This window comes from Vipera berus (assembly GCF_964194415.1).
Source record: "Vipera berus genome assembly, chromosome: 1".
Classification (NCBI taxonomy): Eukaryota; Metazoa; Chordata; class Lepidosauria; order Squamata; family Viperidae; genus Vipera; species Vipera berus.
The window spans coordinates 123386732-123400545 of NC_138202.1; the positions used below are offsets into that span (position 1 = coordinate 123386732).

The 13814-nt window shown below is 41.3% G+C and overlaps 1 protein-coding gene and 1 long non-coding RNA gene across 3 annotated transcripts in view; one reads left to right on the forward strand and one right to left on the reverse strand.

Annotated features, from left to right (window-relative positions):
• Nucleotides 1-1887: 1887 nt before the first annotated feature.
• The window catches only part of CTDSP1 (CTD small phosphatase 1), a 28439-nt gene continuing 16512 nt past the window's right edge, over nt 1888-13814 (reverse strand). The window contains exons 3-8 of one of the 2 annotated variants that reach the window (XM_081314011.1): nt 13490-13591; nt 12960-13016; nt 8389-8481; nt 7144-7329; nt 4632-6781; nt 1888-2311 (exon numbers count right to left, since the gene is read on the reverse strand). In XM_081314011.1, coding sequence (XP_081170137.1) covers nt 6653-6781; nt 7144-7329; nt 8389-8481; nt 12960-13016; nt 13490-13591 — 567 coding nt within the window. In that variant the 3' untranslated portion in view covers nt 1888-2311; nt 4632-6652. Of the gene's footprint in view, nt 3942-4631; nt 6782-7143; nt 7330-8388; nt 8482-12959; nt 13017-13489; nt 13592-13814 lie in introns of both variants that reach the window. The other variant, XM_081314010.1, reaches the window with a different exon arrangement.
• Nucleotides 7244-8429, forward strand: LOC308659905. Its single transcript, XR_014024639.1, has 4 exons — nt 7244-7350; nt 7484-7624; nt 8046-8205; nt 8308-8429. It is a non-coding gene; the product is annotated as an uncharacterized lncRNA (long non-coding RNA).

Consider the following 13814-nt stretch of genomic DNA (forward strand, 5'->3'; position numbering starts at 1 on the left):
GTGCTTTAATCACTACACCACGCCAGTTCTCATAGCAACAGATACAATCATAAATTATTGAACTGGAGCAGCCCAATTTCTCTCCAGAAAGTGATATGATTTTCCCAACCACTGAACCACACTGACATTGTAAAATTGAGGTTGTGTCATCTTTTGTAGTTCTGATCATTTAAAATTTACCTTGCAAAGGTTTGGAAAGAGGTTTAGCTTGTGAGAATGAGCAATAAACCTCTAGTTTTGTTTGTTTGCTTTTGCAGGCTTATAAAAGGAAAATTACATGCAAGACAAGTGGGATATTTATTGACCACATGGGATGGTCATGGGATGGCAACAGAGTCAAAAAGGACAAAGGTATCTAAAGGAGGAGCCCCATATGTGATGAAAGAGTGGTACGAAACTGTGTAGTTGAGACGGGATGAGGGGGTGGGGGGAGGAATCTATTGTGTGCAAAACAGTCTGATGCCCCTTTCCCCAAACATCATTCCAATTAATAGCAAAGCTATTTACTACAATGATATTATCTATTGGATTCTTATGCAGTTCAATCTGTTCACAAGTCTTGCTTTCCTTTATAAAATTACAACAGTGAAGTCTCCTTTGAGCTTATTAAGAAGTCCAAGATACAGAAGACCTTTAGATTGGTCCTTCATTTCTCATTTTTAATAAAATTAATGGACTCGCAGCCTGGAACTAGAGGAACTTGAGATTTTACTATACACTTTTCCATTCTGATGCTCTCCAGATGTAAGACTGCTATTAACAACACTCTCTGCCATTGACAATATTGGGCAGAACTTAATGGAACTGTGGTGTCCCAAGCACATAAACAGTGCTAGTTTGCTTACTGCAGTTCTAATAAACTCTTTTGTTTCCAACAGTGAACGCCCAACCAGTTTAAGGAACTCACAAACAGAGGCACTGGGAAGGACATTCTAATTTAGCTTCATATTTCTTCTCAACTGATTATACTGCCTCTTAATCTTGGAATACATTCTTCATGGCCAAAACCACTAACTAATCTCTCCCCACAAGTTTGTCTTATACCTCAAATCCTTAGATGTGGACATCTGTGACCCTTCAAATAATGGAACTTGTATTCCAACATGTAGAGGGTTACACACCCAATCTTCACCCTTACTTTGACTTTTTGCTCATAGTGGTGGCCACAACTGCTCTTGTCTGTAATATTTCCAGCTCTCTAATTAGGACAAGCAATCTAAGTTATTTATTTAAAAAACAAACAAACCATAAGCAGTGCAAATATCTTCCTCAATGGGTTCTGAATAAAGAATGCATGAATAAAATGGTGAAAAACCGTCTACTGGCTTGGCTTTGCCTGCTATATTAGAAAAAGAACCTCTTTATAAGCCCTAAAACTATCATATATGACTATCATATCCTCTAATTTGCTTCAAAACAGACCAACGATCCTATGAAGACAAATATTCAGAAGCTTTTAAAAAACTTTCTACTGGGCAGGATATTTTTTACCGCCAGGAGCTATGTTTTAATGTCCATGGGTAGCAGGAGACATGTCAATGATGTATTTTATACGACTAAAGGAAACAGGGCTGGAGTTCTACCATAGAAAATTATCTTCTAAAACCCTGGGAAGGTTTAATAAAATAAAATAGTTAAGCCTTTTAAAATTTAAAATGTCTGTTTTAAGGCTGATAAAAAAAGCTGCGTATCATGCCATTATAAGTCTTTTTTCAGAGATTCTATCTGACCAGGAAAACTACTGACCTAGGAGTGAATGAGGTTATGTAAACGTGAGACACTCCTCAGCAAAAACAAGGCTGGGTAAATAAAAGCAATCCCTTTCCTTCTTTTTAAATCCCACTATCCACAGCTTTCACTTTCTGTTGCACAAAAAGACAGAGACTGTTTTTACAGTTTTATATATATTTTTTTCTTCAAAGATTATTTTACAGTTTGAATCCCACGAGAAGGCACTTTTGATTGGCAATTTTATCACACTCTCATTCACGATTAAAAATTCAGCTTATGTTCATCCGATACAGACAGCCTGAAAAACCTGAACGGGGGAATAACTTCTCCGATCGCAGGGAGGAGAACTACTAACAATAATGTGAGACGTGGATGTGGCATTTTATTCAGCCACTTCGAAAACTCCAGGAGCATGGTACACCCTACCTATCTAGTTCCTTGGCGTGTCTAGATGGAGGTTTGTGTGGCTCCTTGGAGCTCCCAAGCTGGCACTGAGAAGCACAATCTCAGCAAAGTGCTGAGTTTTCCAATACTCGGTTAGAGTTGAAACTGGCTTGCTGGCCTTGAACCTTTAGCCTTCCTGAAACAAGAAATAAAGCAGGATGTGGCTTCAGTGGGAAGGCAATTCTATGGAGAAAGTGAGAGAGGCATCACCCAAGCAGCTGTCTAAGGAGGGGCTTGTTTGCTGCTACCCTGAAGGATTAGGATGGGATGGGTTGGTGTGAGAACCAGTCTCCAGTGGGTACAGAAAGCAGTGGAGAAGGGAAAAGAGGATAGGACAATTATGTGAAATGGAAAGTAGAAAGAAGAGAAAAAAGTCATTTCTCTTCCAGGGAACAATTTTGGGTTCTCTATATTTGATGCAGATGAAAAAATGAGTTTTTTTGTGGAATGAGTCCATTGACTGGGTCTCATATTAACTCTTAGCCAATGTGGCTAGTAACACTGGCCCTGACCAATATTGTGTGGATTATTTCATTCCTTTGCCTCAAAAGAATGACAGGGGAGGTTGCAGGCACTTGGGGACACGACAGTGGCTCTCTCAATAGAAGTGTCAACTCATGGGCAAAAAAGATTCCCAATGCATTTCCTTTTATATCAGAAATGACAACAAAGCACACAAAAATAATCACCATCTCCCATGAACAGCATTAAAATACAGCTATAAAAATCATCATACTTTTTCTCATTCCATATTTTCCTATTTTTTCCTAATATATATATATATATATACACACACATATATACATGGTATACATATTTATATAATCTAAAAACATGCCCAGTTAAAATTCTTTCTACATTCTGTTAAAAAAAAAGTCATTCCCCCCACAATAGGGTGTACTGGGCAACTCCCTACACAGAATTTGGATTAATCTTAAAAGGGGATCTTTTGGTTTGTGGGAGCTAATGGGTCCAAGTTGGCCTTTGGCCTCTTTTGGGGAGGGGGGAGGGAAGAGAAAGATTTCTTGGTCCTGCCAGAATGAAGCAATTTCTCAATTTCTCAACTTATACCATCAAACACAGCATTAAGGAGGCAGTTGAGGTAGGGTGAGAAAAGGAAAAAAGATACAGTTCAGATCAGGCCAAATTTAGCTACTCCAATGGGAAAAACTATGTACATGCCAAAGGAGGTTGACGCCATCCTTAAATCAAGATGATCCATTGAAGCAGCAAAGAAATATGCAGTTTAGGTTTACACAAAAGTAAATTAACTCTTTAACAATTTTCTGTCCAAAATGTGTGCATAAATTGTAACCTTCTTCCCGCCCCCGCCCCCAGGAGTTTCTGTGGCTGGAGAAACAACAAAAAACAGTCTTAGAACACCACAAGAGAGTTCCTTGTTAATTCAACCTGACATTAGTATAGATTGGCTTATAAGATAATATGGAATGATTTAGAGATCATTTTGCACTACATTTTACTTTTGCCTCACATCAATTTCAAAAAAATCTTTTAGAAATACTGTACATTTTAAAATGAGTTTTGATAGTTTCACTGCTAAAAACCGTGATATAACATTTGAAGAACTATAAAATATGGAGAAAGTTATTCAATGCATATTTTCAGTGTTTTGATGCATGTTTGCCCAGGAAGTGCAAATCTGGCAAGTCATTGAGAAAATTGCCAGGTTCAATTTCTCAAGGACTGCTAAGGAGAGACTTTAGACCTTCGGTCTTTCCATACAGTACTAGCAACAGGTGCCACACCTGCAAGAAGCAGAAGGGGAAAAAAAAGAAAGATGACAGTAGACTTAAGGGAAAACAAAGCTTCTCTTCTTTTACCCTCAATTATTTTTTCTCTCTTCCACTCCCTTCAGGTTGTTAGAACAATGCTGCTTTTTTAAATGGTTCTTATGGGGGGGGGGAATAAATAGAAAATAAAAAGAAACATATTTGACTACTGTTCAAGGAATCTGCAGTTTGCATTGTTGAAAGATGACCTGCTGAATGTAATAATCAACTTCAAACATACCTGATCTGACAGCTGTGTTTGCAATGCCCAATTCAAAAAATTTCTGAACATCCTGTCACTCTTAGTAAGAGGGAGCAGTATGTTAATCAGAACTGCCTGGTCAGGTGTAGGCCAGCAGTGATCAGATACGTCAACCATTTCTGGTCCATTGTAACAGTAAATTTAATTGTTATTTCATGTTGAAGAAGACAGCTCAGGAACTCCTTGAAAATGAATTTCAAAATGAGCTACCAATGAGCTACCAAGAACTGCAGTACCCTATGCCTGAGTTAGATTCATGGGGTTTATGGCATCTTAAAAAAATAGTAATAGGCAAAGGCACAAGGAATTCTTACATCTCAAAAATATTTTAAGGCAAATTTAAGATGGCACTGGAGAGAAACCGAGGCAAATCGATAAGTAGAAATAGTAACTAGGCAGATTACCGAGACAATTCTTGTTTGGTATCAAAATTCTCTCCTATTAAACAGGCTTCAAAGATGCTGGAAAAAAAAGGAAGAAACATACTGAACCGCAGGGATGGGTCAGCTTTGCTAAAGCATCCTCTTAGGGAACCCCCAGCACTGTGGACAAAGCAGCAGAAATGGAGATACCTCCTTTTGGCACACTAACTCTGCTTTCTCCTCCTCATGCTATATCAGCAAGTCTATTGATTCTAAAAGGCACAATTTCCCCCACATACTCCACAAATACAGAAAGGTTACAGATCTCTAGGGAGACAGTGGGATTTGAAGGCACCAACTGTAGCGCAAGACAAAAAACACAGCGGTCAAGGAATACACCTCCCACATCTTGTCTCTCTGTTTAGTCTAATTCTGCCTGATGTTGTATCCTGTTACTGAGAGGACAGTGTCAAAGAGGGGCTCAAAGGTTGGAGGAGGAAGAAGTCAGGGCTGACACAAAATACAGAAAAGGTGCAAAGAGGACGATTCCAAAGCATTCAACATAAATACTGCAGGACAGTTTCACATATCACTTCTCTAAGCGGTGGGAGGGACCTGTGGCTCTCCAGCTATTGCTTTAGGACCATTTGTGGCTCCCTCATCATGATCATAACAGGAAACCAAGAATGTTCTTCAGCCACAAATGGGACCATGTTTCCTAGCTTCTGTTCTTTAATATTGGACTCTCTTAATTACAGAACTATCTATCCTTTCCATCATTCTGTCCTTCCCATAGAATTTTCTTTCTTGTCAGCCATATTTCACCTCTCAAGGAGTCCCTTCTCCGCATTCCAATGCCACCTCAGTCTTTCCTCCTAAGCAAATGTTTGTATCGTGAACCACCTTACCCCAACACGACCAGTCATAGAAGTGGCCTGAGAGATCTATTTCCAGAGATTTTTTTTTTAAAGAGGGACTTGTAGGCTGGAGGCTGTTTCAACTCCTCTTATCCCCTTGCTGGTAAAGGTGACATAGCTGGCTCACCCTATGTCTCAACGGGAAGAAGCAAACCTGATTTTTTTCTCCTCCTTAGGAACATCTCCAGCCCTTCTCTAATTTAGAGGGGGTGGGGAATGAGTAAAACTGGGAATTCTTCCAGTCTCTTTCTTCTCCCCTCACTGTGTTTGGAAATTTAGGAATTTTCCCACAAGGGGGAGGGGGAGATATTTCAAGAGGAGCAAAACACAAAACTGACCTCACTATTAGTCCCAAGAGTTAGCTTATGTGTAATAGTTATATACAGTCCACAGCTCCTTTGCAAAAGATCCAGCTTAAATTTCAAGCCAAAAAACTAAGCCTTTGGAGGAGGTAGAAACATCTTCTTCTTTAGGGATGAAGCTGAGTCCACTAAAAAAATGCAGTCCCCTGCTCACATCTGTCTATCACTTTTCTGTATCCCTGCCCCATCCACACCACTTTAGTTCTGCTGGTTCTTTTTAGCTTTTCTTCTCCACTTTTCTTGAATAATTTCAATCTGGGCTCCTCCTAGCCAATCAGTGATTTTAGAAATCACTTTTTCCGAAATTGGGACAATGGAGATCTATGAACTGATACAACAATGAAGTGCAGTGAATACCTGGGAAAGAGACTTGTGTACCTTCCCCCCCCAAGATGGTGGCAAATGGGTGGAGAACTGTTCTGATTAGAAGGGAAAGGACCATAGTTGGATCATAGCTTTGGTCACATTAGATGTTTGCGTGTGGAGAGAAAGGGCTGAGGTTCTGGTTTCTGCAACCCATAATTCAAGGGGAGAAACTGTTAACCATAGCAGCAAGGAGGTTTCCTTTCTGGGGGTTCAAGATCACATTCAGATGCTGAAGTTTCTTCTGGTGCCTCATGGGAATAATTGCTCTCTGCTGCCTCCTGCAGGGTTTCCTGGGCACTGCATTGCTTGTTGAGGCCGAGGGAACAGGTCATCCTGCTCAGCAGAAGAAAGTAGCCAAAATGGGCATACCTACCCCTCCTACTTCCCCTGCCCAAAGCCCTGCCCCCTCCATTGGTCACTAGCTAGTAGTCCGATGCTGCTTTAGCACGGTATATACATCATCCACTTTGCTGAGTCTCTCAAAGAAAGGCAGCAGGTCAAGGAGCTCCGTGTCAGCCATGTTGTCAAACCACGAAGCCACAGGCACCTGCCAGGGGTGAAAAGAGGGAAGGGGTTACTGCATCGGTGGCTATTGGTAATTAAAATAAGGCTACCAGGAGCTGCTCTTTTATGTAAGCACACTTCTTTATACCGTGCTATGGATTGCATATGATATTGCTCTACTATTTAGCTTTCAGTTGCCAATTGCAAAAAAAAACAAACCCATCTGCACGATGCATGGTATTCAGAAAAAGACCCTCTTGGGCCCAAGAACCAAGTAGAAAACTATCCCCCACTTGCCCTCTTCTTCAGGCATATATTTTCAGGTCTGTTCAAGAGACAGTCTTCCAAATTGTTATGCTTGCCCACCCCTCAATTTAGAAAGCTGATAGCTCTCCCTCTACTTACAGCATTATCAGGGTGGAAGACATAAGAGGCAGGCGAATTGTCTACAATGATGATCCGTGTCAGATCGCGTCCCAGGCGGCTGAGGTCCTTGACGTAATTACCCCGGTGGAAGACACATGACTCGCGAAAAAGGCGAGCGCGAAAGGCTCCCCACTTGTCCAGCAGATCAGCCACAGGATCAGCATACTAAAATTGAAGGACCAACAGGTGATATAGAAAATTGGTTTGACTAGATTCTCCAGGTGCTCTATATAGGAAGGGAGGGTGTAGCATTAGGATACACAATTTATTCCTGTTTATTTATTTCCTGCCAAAATCCTGAAACTTTTGTATTCCACAGGGCTGGATTGGAAATAAAGATTAGCAAACTCTTTCGCCAGCAGAGGCTAATTGTTAATTAAAGCAGACTTCTACTGATGACATCATCCAGATTGCCTTTTTGTTGCAAAAGATCAAGAAAAATCCAACATCTACAGTACAGGTAGTCCTTGATTTATAACCATCCATTTAGTGACCTTTCAAACTTACAATGGCACTGGGGAAAAAAGTGTCCTTGCATTTATGACCTTTGCAGCATCCCCACTATCACGTGATCAAATGTTGGATGGTTGGCAACCATCATGTAATTACAACTGTTGTAGCATCCAAGGGTCATGTGATCATCATTTGCAACCTTCTCAGCTGATTTCTGGCAAGCAAAGTCAAGGGGGGGGGTAGAATCCAGCTTCACTCAATGACCACATTTCACTTAACAACTGCTGTGATTCACTTAACTGCGGCAAAAAGTTCATAAAATCAGATACAATTCCCTTAACAAATACCTTGCTTAGCAACAGCAATTCAGGCCCCAGTTGTGATTGTAAGTCAAGATTTCTACTAGTAGAGCATTTGCTTTTTTTTAGGATCAAGGAAAATGGTACAAAAGAATGTCTCAGCTTTGGAATTTTTCAGAATTCTTCATCAAGCAAAATGTTACAGAAATCCTGGGATGAAGAGGAAATCCAAAGCACAGAGTCTTGTTTCAGATGACTGGGAAAAGCTTTCTCCCGCAGCTTGCAAGAAGTAAGAGGGATCCTGGGAACCAGGATTTCTGGATTAATTTTGAGTTTAGAATGGATCAGGAGGTTAACTGGACAGAAAGGCTTCTCTCTTTCTGTTGGCTAGGTTTCCCCAAATTGGAGGCCGTTGACTGCCCTGAAAACTTCATGAGAAAGCAGGATGATAGGAGAAGGAGGAGAATCGTACCTTTGCCAGGCTAGCAGTGAAGAGTACACACTCAAAGAGCTCACCCATCCGCCTCAGAAACTCATCCACATGGGGTCGCTTCAGTACATACACCTGGTAAGAGAAATCATGGAAGGGGATCATGGAACAAGAAGAAGATGCGGGCTCCACATCCTGCCTACTTGGCCAACAAACCGATGGATCCGGTTTCTGTCTAAAAGAAGGCAATGCTGAGCATCAGAATAAACCCACCGGAAAATATGCTTTTATTTATTATATATATTTGTGTGTGTGTGTGTGTGTGTGTGTGTGTGTGTGTGTGTGTGTGAAGTATTTGTTAAGTATTTTAGAATACCTTGCAAGGCCCAAATACGGGCCAAATCTTATTGCCTGTATGAGCCTAACCCAAGGCCATACATATATGTATGTATGTATGTATGTGTGTGTGTATATGTATATGTATATGTATATGTATATGTATATGTATATGTATATGTATATGTATATGTATATGTATATGTATATGTATATGTATATGTATATGTATATGTATATGTATATGTATATGTATATGTATATGTATATGTATATGTATATGTATATTTATTTATTTATTTATTTATTTGATTTATATACCGCCCTTCTCCCGAAGGACTCAGGGCGGTGTACAGGGCAATAAAAATAAGAATACAGAATATAAGATTTAAAATTAAATGATTGTGCCCGATGCAGTAAATTAGTTAAAAACGGTGTTAAAACCCCAAACCCATCAGACCAGGCCAGCTTGTTCGAATAGATAAGTTTTTAGATCACGCCGGAAGGAGCGAAGGTCAGGGGCCATCCGGAGTTCAGCCGGTAAGTGGTTCCAAAGGACTGGTGCGCCCACCGAGAACGCCCTCCCCCTGGGGGTCACCAGTCGACATTCTCTGACCGGTGGTACCCTGAGGAGGCCCTCTCTGTGGGAGCGCACTGGACGGAGGGAAGTTGACGCCGGCAGCAGGTGCTCCCGTAGGTAATCCGGACCCATGCCATGTAGGGCTTTATATGTCATCACCAGCACCTTGAATCTCACCTGGAAGGCAACTGGAAGCCAATGTATATGTATATGTATATCTTCCAAGACCTCGGGTCATTGACAACATCAATAGAATAGAATACCCTAAAATTCAATAAAGCACTGCATACAAAAAGAGCCACAAAACTGGCCCAAGCAATAAAACCTGATGAGAATAAAATATCAACTATACAAGATGATTGAATCACTAAAATTCAAGTATCTCCCCCCCAAACAAAATAGCTTTCCCTGCCTAATAGCACTTAGCAATAGCATTTAGACTTATATATACCCCTTCACAGTGCTTCTCTAAGTGGTTTACAGGGTCAGCTCATTGCCCCCAATAATCTGGGTCCCCAGTTTACCAACCTTGGAAGGATGGAAAGCTGAGTCAACCTTGAACCGTTGAGAATCAAACTGCTGAACTGCAAGCAGCCGGCAGGCAGCAGAATTAGCTTGCAGTACTGTATTCTAACCATTGCGTCACCCCAGCTTATGGAAAAGCAACAACCAAGAGACTGGTGCGTGTCCAGCAACCAATATTCCTATGAATTGGGATCATCCTGAAGGTGGTTTTAGTTCAGTTCAGTTCAGTTCATGTCCCCCCTTACCTCACAGGGGGTGGGGATCCTAAGAGCCTTGGTGGAGCAGTGGGCTAATGCCTCCTTAAGTAACACCAGCTGCCTGCAATTAGTGCAGGTTCGAGTCCCACCAGGCTCAAGGTTGACTCAGCCTTCCATCCTTCCGAGGTAGGTAAAATGAGGACCCAGATTGTTGGGGGCAATTAAGCTGACTTTGTAATAATGCCGCTTGGGGTGTGTGTGAAAGCCCTAATAAGCAGGCATATACATAGAATGAAGGCTACTGCTAAGCTTGTAAGCCGCCCTGAGTCTTCGGAGAAGGGCGGGATATAAATGGAATTAAAATAAATAAAAATAAATAATAAATCTCCTCCCCTAAAAGTTGGGTTAAATTGTCATGTATTTATCATATTTATTGTTTAATTCTTTTTTAATTTTTGTACTTTTTTATTGTTGTGAGCCGCCCTGAGTCCTTAGGGAGAAGGGTGGCATATAAATTTAATCAATCAATCAATCAATCGTACAGAATGGCTAGAAGCCAATTGGAGGAGGCAGCCCCTTCAGCAAACTGGAGCTGCTCCTTACAGAGCTTTATAAGTTCTAAGCAGATCTTTGGATTGGGCTTAAAAGCTATCAAAGGATTGGTGGCACACTGCAGTAGCATGTCTCCCTGTTAGCAGGCTGGCCACGAGAATCAGCAACAACTCTACTTGGCAAGCCATCTTCAAAAGCAGTCCTATGTAAAACCTGCTGCAGTACTCTGAAAGTATCTTGCGAAGAGCATGAGTCACGACTGCCAGGTAAAGATTGCAAATATACCAGCCTAGCTGGATAAAAGTCCCCTGGCCAGGACCTCTATCCGCTGCTTCAGCAGGAGCCATGAGTCCTGGAGGAACCACAGACATTTTCTATAGGCTTCTACAGGATCATATTCAGAATTATCACTGGAACTTGATTGCTCCGGGATAAACAGTACCTCTGGGTAGAGAAGGGCAGAGATAACAAAGGCAAAAGAATGCAAGATCCCTTAGAAGATTAAAAAGACAGTAAATGACACTCAGCCTGAGAAAAGTCAGAGAAAGAGGCCCATAGTAAACTCACCTTGATTTGGTATAAGAGAGGGCAGAGGGGGAAGGGTTCAGTTCTTATGCAGTATAACCATAAAATAGAGTTCCAGGAATCGTGCTAGGTCTTGTTTCCTGATCTGGCGTTCTTTGAAGGGCTGATACTCAATCCGGCAGAAGCCATGCATCTAGCAAGACTGCCAAGTTCCGGACCTATTCAAGTTGGGGAGGGCAATCCTAAACAAAGCTAATCACAAAACTGTTTCAGAACCTCCAGCTTGCTGGGATTTAGTTTCCGCTTGTTCCTACCATCCAGATCCTCAATCCCCAGAGACTGAGTTAGGGCTTCACAGCAGTTCTGTCACAGCAGAGAGGACAGCGTGCTGTTCAGCATCGTTAGGATGCTGATGACACCTCACTGCAAACCGGCAGATGATCTCTCTCCAAAGTTTCACAGAGAAGTTAAACAGTGTGAGAAGGGCACCAGTGGGCATGTGGAGGGCTTGTGTGTAATTGGTTGTGAGAATAACCTTGAGGAAGAGAAGGAAGAACTGCAGCCAAAGCAGTGGTCGAATAAGAGAAATCTTAGACTGCAGCATGGAATTTGAGATAGCATCTCAGACTGGACCCTTCCTAATTCTCTTTAGGATAAAGGGCGGGAGGGAAGAGGCACATTAAGAGTTGCAAGATTCTGCTACTGTGACCCTATAATAAAAGGACCTCCGGTTCTTTCACCGCGACCTCAAAACCTTTTTCTTCCATCAGGCTGACCTGAATTGATGATGGGTTTTTAAATATGTTTTAATTTTTAATTTTCTAACTGTGTAGTTAATTTATTTTGGGGCTGTTATTTAATTCTTTTTTAATTCTTGTATTGTTTTTTATTGTTGTTAGCCGCCCTGAGTCCTTCAGGAGATAGGGCGGCATATAAGTCCCAAAAATAAATAAATAAATAAATAAATAAATAAATAAATAAATTATTCATGACTTTGGCATTCAGGCCTGGTCTACCTCAAAGGGCTGGTACCCTGCAGAACACTAAAGACAGATAGTCCCAACCTCAAAGCCCCTAAATGACCTATGAAGCCAAGGTAATTCTAGATATGGTTCTTCTCTGGCACTTGCTCTGCTTTACTTAATGAATTTTACTAAGCACAGAGACAGAGATCAAGGTGTTCTCCTCATTGAAGATCCTCCACAATTCAAGAACGGCTGGGAAAAGACAGCTTGCACCCTTTGCACAAAGAACCAAAGCAAGAAGATCCCCACTTTTCAACATGCAGTAGACAATAGTCATCTGAGATGGTTCAAACTCCAAGGTATGGAATGATGTAACTGGGCAATCTCATCTGAGAACCATTCAAAGCATGCTGAGCTGTTGATTCCTCTTTGAATGTGAACACCTATAACTGTCACGTCCACAGTGATTGATGTTGCTGGCTGCCTCCAAGGCCAAGTAATCGAGAACAGGCTGATTGCAGTACCTACAGCCTATCCTGGATTACTTGAACCTAGCCACAGCCTTTGTAAATGGGAATAGCAATCACGATATATATATATATTATAGGGCTATTGGATTTCAATCTCAGCTCCATCACAGCTCATCCTGACCTGAGTTGAATCTTATGTTGAATCACACCATTGGGTTCACATGGTCTAATGATCAAATGTGTTTTCTTAATCTATCTGGACATGCTAGGATTGAATGGAAGATCTTCTCCTGGAAATAGATGCTGTACTACCAGATGGACCTTTCCCCTCATGCTACTGCTAAGGAGTATCCCATAACAATCATTACCAATTCAGATTTAATGTGAAATTTGTCTGTCACATGAGGTGCATCCAGACTGACCACAATCTCTCTTGTCCCATTTTCCAGCATAGATTTCATACCTGGTGCATGACCCCGTCAATCTCCACTGGGATGATAAAATCTGCATTGTTCACTGGCTAGAGAGGAGAAAGGAAGCACAAGGTGAACCACAACTTCTAAAAGACTTCTTTCTACTACCCATCTCCCTGGTTTTGAAAAAGTTATGTTGATAACGCTTCCTGGGTTTCTGAAACAAGATCAGCTTTACACTTTGCTCTGCCAACAAATAAGTCATATATCTCCTTCCTTCATTCGCTTCAGTAGTTTGGAGGGACTAAGTTTGGGGAAGGCTGCTCTAATGAAGAAAGTTTAAAAAATATAGCTGTTAAAAATCTCACTTAATAGGACTGCCTGGAATGAAAATCAGCAAATAGCCTCACTACTCATCAAAAAGGGGAGAGGAAGAGGAAGAGGAAGAGGAAGAAGAAGAAGAAGAAGAAGAAGAAGAAGAAGAAGAAGAAGAAGAAGAAGAAGAAGAAGAAGAAGAAGAAGAAGAAGAAGAAGAAGAAGAAGAAGAAGAAGAAGAAGAAGAAGTGGTGTAAGAACTCACCTTAAAAGAACTATGTACTAAGGTCTCATCCAAGTCAATCACCACACAGATTTTACTGGCATCTTGCAGTTTGATTTCTGGCAACAGGTATTTGACTGTGGTCTGTAGAGTGAGAAAGATAGAGAGATATATGCATTTGGATTAAAAGAGATATAGAAGCAAGGAATTTCAATCTCTAACACAGGGGTGTCAAACTGCCGGCCAGCGGGCTGGTTTCAACATACTGAAGCCGCGCCCACCCCAATGCCAGCAATGCAAAAAGAGTCACGATATGTCGTGACACATCATGTGATGTGGCAGGTTTGACACCCGTGCTCTAACAACT